Source organism: Lactuca saligna, chromosome 7 (assembly GCF_052625555.1).
Source record: "Lactuca saligna cultivar CGN05327 chromosome 7, ASM5262555v1, whole genome shotgun sequence".
NCBI classification, from domain to species: domain Eukaryota; kingdom Viridiplantae; phylum Streptophyta; class Magnoliopsida; order Asterales; family Asteraceae; genus Lactuca; species Lactuca saligna.
Window position 1 is genome coordinate 55,904,261 of NC_136423.1, and position 6,000 is coordinate 55,910,260.

General features: G+C 35.0%; 1 protein-coding gene across 1 annotated transcript; it reads left to right on the forward strand.

Moving 5' to 3' along the window:
* Nucleotides 1-3,101: 3,101 nt before the first annotated feature.
* On the forward strand, nucleotides 3,102-5,363 carry LOC145005974 (uncharacterized). Its single transcript, XM_078965072.1, has 4 exons — nucleotides 3,102-3,791; nucleotides 4,283-4,353; nucleotides 4,479-4,839; nucleotides 4,926-5,363. Exons 1-4 carry the CDS (start codon nucleotides 3,675-3,677, stop codon nucleotides 5,139-5,141), a joined length of 765 nt encoding a protein of 254 aa, XP_078821198.1. The 5' UTR covers nucleotides 3,102-3,674; the 3' UTR covers nucleotides 5,142-5,363.
* The last annotated feature ends 637 nt before the right edge of the window (nucleotides 5,364-6,000 follow it).

Genomic DNA, 6,000 nt, shown 5'->3' on the forward strand with positions numbered 1-6,000 from the left:
GAATGCCATTTTATAAGCTATTTCATAAAATAGAGTCATATGGACGTTGCATGAGTGTTGATGTGTGTAAAACCAACTAGTTTTAATCCTACTAACTTAGACACAAAATAAACACACGAAAGGCAGTGTACCTATCGATTAGTAATATAGTTCAAGCAAGTAGGGTATCGAACACAAGGAACGGTAAACAATTAAAATAAATGCTAATATTATCTAAATAAAACAAATAATAGAAAAGGGGTTTTCTCTAGTTTTGCAAGACTAGAAACTTAAACAATTAACTAAAACTTAAACTAACAAACTAAGAGCTAAGCAAATAAAAATCAACTAAATTCAATAATAAAGAGGACTTCTGTTTAGGTTCGACTCATTTGTTCCCATGGATGATTTCAATGTATCGGATTAATTCTTCATTGGCTACCGACTAAGATGATTAGTTTCACGTTTGCTATTACTAATCCTTAGGAAACAAATTAACTCAAGCGGTGGCCAGTTATCTAAATTAACGAATTTCCTAGTTATTGATTCGGGTTAAATAAGACTTGTAATGGTTAATTAAATTGGCCCTTCAATTAACCTATTGCTGATGTTCATCAAACAATCTCACACATTAACTTACCTATCTTCTAGTTAATTCTAGTTTCACATTCGTTATTCCTAGACATACAACTATGTGGTCACAATAAATCATATGAAATTAATAACTAAGAGATGTTTATACAAGTTAATTACTAATTTATTAACAGAAGAATAGTTATTGTTAACACATAAGGTTCTTTAACAAGCTTAATAAAACATAATCACCAATTAAAATTAATCCTAATCAAATAATCAATCCATGTTCACAAATTCATCTACCTAAACAGAAGTTATGAGTTTTTAGCTCATGATTACAGCAGAAACAAGCACAAAAACGAAATCAATTGGTAAAAACATAGTTCAAACAAGAGATTAGGTAAGAGTAAACTTGATTTTGACTTGATTCTCCTTAAAATTGAATGTAGGGTTGATTCCCTTGCTTCCCACGCTCCAATAGCACCTTTAGTCGACAATTGGCCTCCAAGGGTTCATCTCTATCCTAGGGTATCGATCTGAAAGTCCCTTTATATAGATTTTCACAAAACAGGGGCTACTCGGCGAGTCCAGTGACCTACTCGGCGAGTCCATCACTTAAAACCCGTGTACGGCAAGTCAGCACGTCCAGAATCGCGAAACTTCTGACCAACTCGGCGAGTAATCGACCCTACTCGCCGAGTACGTTTGGAATCAACATTTTCTCAAAACACGAAAGTCGTCCAAAATTGTGTCTAGTTTTCAGAACATTTTGAATCTCGTCAATCGGAGTTACGGTTCATGAGATATGGCCAAAACACTGACGAGGGGTCAAGCTGTCTAGCAATGTCCTTCTTTCTTCAAAATCCAAGATCCAAGCTTCCAATCGCTAGTTCCGCTTCCTTTTCCATCTGAGCATGTCATCATTGCTAAAAAATGAAATTCTAAACTAATTAAGCACCTTTTGTTCATTAAATGAGACAAAAACAACATAAAGTATTAAGATAATGCATGAAGTTTATAACTAAATATGCTCATATCAAGTGTCAAGGTTCAGACTTTACGTGGTTATTGAGCTTGGGAAGGACAAATCTATGGATTAGAGGAATAGATCTGACCTCAGAAGGTTATTTTTCTTTGAGTATGGAATGGACTCGCCGAGTCCATGAGTAGACTCGACGAGTCGGACCGGGTTGATCCGTGACTCATGTCAGTTGGTGACCAGCCGAGTTGGGTGAGTGACTCGGTGAGTCATATGGGATTTAAGGAATTGGAGTTCACGTCTGAACTCGCCGAGTCGGTGCATGACTCGACGAGTTGGGTCAAGAGTTGACCGTTGACCAGCGTTGACCAGAGTTGACATGTGTTGATTTAAGGGTATTAGTCAAACTAAGTCAAGGAAGTAATAATTAGAGATGTATTTATGTTATAGGAGGAAGCTAGGTCGGAAAATTGAGCACGAGTGTTTATCCGACATCTTCGAGGTGAGTCTTCTCACTATGCCTTACCCGATGGGGTGATTATGTGTGACCGGAAGGTCTTATGTGTATGATGAATATGTGATGCATGTTGTATATGTGATATGTTATGATATGATTATGATGATGTGGACCAGAATGTTAGGATGATGGAAATCCCCTAAAACACTTGGATCGGAAGATCCTATAGAGTTATGGCCTGGAAAGATGTATGTGCTGTATGTGGTATTTTGAGGAACTCACTAAGCATTTATGTTTAGAGTGTTTGTGTATGTGTTTCAGGTACCAGTGATGATCGCGGGAAGGCACCGACATGATTCGTACACACTTATGAAGTTTATGTTATGAGATCTTGGGAAATGTTTTGATGTAATAACAGTGGACACCTCATGTTTTGAATTACTTATTGATTAAAAGTATGTTTTAAAAATGAAAAAAATTGTTTTGAAATTTCACGTCGTTACACAAAACCATCGTCCGTGATAAGATTCTTTGAAACCGACATTTTTCCTTAGAATCTCAACCCTATCACCTCTTTCAAACTTCATTGTTATTTATGATAAGGTTTCCGACCTTGATGACGACAATGGGGTTTATGAAAGGGGTTAGGGTTTTCCGATGCGTAACGGAGTGAGTAAATTTCGAACGAGGAGGCAATGAATTGACGAACGAGGATGTGTTACTGATTTCACAGAGATGAAGCGGAAATGTTTGGTTACAAGAGAGTCTAATGGTTAAATTTATCATTTCAATAGCAAGGGTTTACATTTAACGGAACTTAACGAACTTAACAAACTAGTTAGCCATAATGACTTTTCTTGTAAGGTTTTTCAAATTTAGAAACCATCTTTATAAAAAAAAATTATAAAAAGAAAATCCGATACATTTCGTAATTTTGTTAAAAGAAACTCTTCTCTCATGATGTCAAGCCTCAACTTTAGATACGGAGTTCCGGGAAAACAGCCGGCATTCAACAAGAAAAAGCTAACAGAAGGGTAAAAACGTAATTTCACACACTGGATCACGATTCACCATCACGATTACAATCTAAATTAAAACCAGCCAGCAAGGAAACTCTCAGGCCTAAAAACAAGGTACGATCACCAACTGCAAAACACACACTTACACACTACCTCTTTCATCCTGATCCTCTTTCTCTCTCTACAAATCTTTTCCTTTATTTATCTTGCTGTCCACCCACGAACCCATCATCAACAAAACATGGAGCCGAAGAGTCAACACGCACCCCTCATCAATGGCCCAACTTGGACCAAGATTTATGTCGAACAAGAAATACAAAAAACAAAAATCTTGAAAGATACAGAGAAAAAGAAGAAAAGAGAGATAGATAGATGAGATGTCTTCAAATTCCAACCAAACCCACCGATTTAATTATGATTATGACAGATATACCCTTCTGCAACCCCCAAAATGTGGTCTTTTTGGGGCTTTCTATTTGGTCAGATATCCATATTCATATTCATCACAAACAACAACAGAGAAAACAGGGAAAGCAAGAAACTTCTCATCACCCATCACACCCTTTCGTCTTTCTTTATTTAAGTCTTTCTTCATCTTCCCCACACCCTTCTCTCTCTCGAGAGTCTTGTCTTTTTATTTCTTCTTCACGAAACTTGAGATCTGATGAGTAAGAAGATGAAAAGGGTTACTTTTGATTTGTCTTCTCATGCGTCGTATGAGGATGCTAGGGCAAGAATTAAGCATCAAACCCTTCTTCAAGATTTTATAGAGTTACAACAGGTGATGATCTTTATTTATCTTTTGTTTTTGATCTAATGATCTCTTGTTTTTTTGGGTTCTGGGTCGGATTTGTGTCGATGATCTTATTTAGGGTTCTTGTTATTTTGATCTTATGCGTTGATATAGTTTAGGGTTTTTAATATCCTTCGATCTTTTTTTAATCTTTTTTGGAATATCGATTCGTGCTTATTTTTTCCCACGATCTATAATATGTTTGATCTGTGTGCCAATGATTTCTTGATGAATTTAACGTTTATGTTGTGGGTTTTGCTCGATCGATGATCTATTTTCTTGCTTTTGTTCTTGATTGATTCTGTGAAAGAAAGAGAGGAGTTATCTGTTCATCAAATTTCGATAAATCGAAATCTTTTCTTTTTGAAAATTTCACCATTAATTTGGTGTTCAGCTGTCTGTTTTCGATGATTATAGTCAAGTATATGTGTTCGCTGTTCTTTCTTTATAATTTTGACATATTTTATGTTATTTAACAGGAAACAGAAGCCCAAAGAAGCAATTTGATGGCTTTGAAACAAAAGAAACTAACCTTACAAGCCGAAGTTAGGTATAAACTTACTTATTTTGTGCTATTAACCTGTTTTTTTTTTTTTTTTTTTTTTAAGTGCACTAATTAAAAAAAGAGCATCTTATTCGATTATTCTTCTCATTCGTTTATGTCTACAAATACAGGTTCTTGAGGCAAAGATACAAATTTCTAACAAATAACAAGTCATCATCGACTCCAAAAAAGCAATTATTTTCAAAATGGCACCCAACCCGAGTCAAAAAAAGCAAAAAAGAGAAGGTTAATCATGAAAAGCAATCACCTTTACACAACATCAAGAAAAAAGCTCCTGAATTCGACTTGAATCTTGGAAATTCTTTACATGTGAAAGAACAATCTGTTCAAAGAGCAATTTCAAACCAACGGGTCAGGATCAACGGGCCAAAGATTAACCCATTTCGTGATTCAAACCCGCAAAACAACCTTTTTGGATACCCAGAACCCACGGGTCAAAAAAAACCCATAATCGACTTGAACCAGATTTCTGTAAGTTAATACAATGTTTTATTACATACTTTATTATTGTTTATTAATTGTTTCACTTGTTCTAATTTTATGTTTCTTGATTGTAGAGAGAAGAAGAGGAATTACAAGATCAATGTCAGCCGTTTGATCATCGAACAAATGTGCGGTTATCAATCTTTAGGAATGTTCCGGGTGGTTCTGGTTTGGATTTGGGTCCGGGTCCGGGTACGGGTTTGGGGTCGGGTTCGGGTTTGAGGGTTAAGCCTGTGAAGAGGAAGATATCTTGGCAAGATCCTGTGGCTCTAAGTGTATGGGGTGTATAAATAGAGGGTTTTGCTATATATGGAAAGAAATGAGTTAGATTTTTGTTAAATGTTATATGGTGGTTTAATTCTAGGGTTTTGAGAGTGATTTTGTGGTTTAGAAGGAAAGTCTTTTTTGTAGAGGAAATTTCTTAGATTTGTGGGTTATGAGAATGGGAGAGAACAATTCTTTTGTTGGTTTGTTTGGGTGATTGATGAAATGATTGTGAAGGTTTTTTTTAAGTGTTCTATCTATTATTCATTAAGTTTTTTAATTGTGGATTCGTGTACCATGATATTTTTCTTTTGAGTTGTTGAAACTTGAAATGTACAAATGTGTGTTCTATATATTTCTGAAACAAAAGGTTCTTTTTATACCAAAGACCTAATGCATGGAGCAAATTAATCAAAGGGGGGTTATTTATTTTAATGGAATTGTTGTATTATTGTACTCTCTTTGTTAATCATAAAATGGTGTTGTGAAAGGGATAAAAACTGTTGTGTACGAAAATGTAACGAGAAATTGAAAAACTTTAACAATTGATAAATCATTTTTTTCATTTTGCCACTTACTTCATAACAAACACCAAGAATATACAAACAAATAAATGGGTATTGCACGCATACAGAGTTGCACTTGATGTGTTGACACTGTTGAAACATTTATTTAACCAATTTGAGTGATTTGACAAATGATAAACAATGAAATTAAGAAAAAAAAAAACACATTGAATTCTGAATATTTGGTCAGCTGGTCATGTTTGTCCAGTTGATTTGGCTTGAGCCATTGAGAAACAAATTATAAGTTACAAAAATAACAACAAACATTTGGACACAGAAGTAATAAGTATGAAGTTAAATGTAAAAAGTAAAAAGTCAG

What these genes read in the sequence shown, in the direction of transcription:
- LOC145005974 (XM_078965072.1), top strand. Translation starts at nt 3,675, where the DNA reads ATGAGTAAGAAGATGAAAAGGGTTACTTTTGATTTGTCTTCTCATGCG. An exon ending in ACCTTACAAGCCGAAGTTAG is followed by an intron (nt 4,354 to 4,478) that starts GTATAAACTTAC and finishes CTACAAATACAG; the next exon opens with GTTCTTGAGGCAAAGATACA. An exon ending in TCGACTTGAACCAGATTTCT is followed by an intron (nt 4,840 to 4,925) that starts GTAAGTTAATAC and finishes TCTTGATTGTAG; the next exon opens with AGAGAAGAAGAGGAATTACA.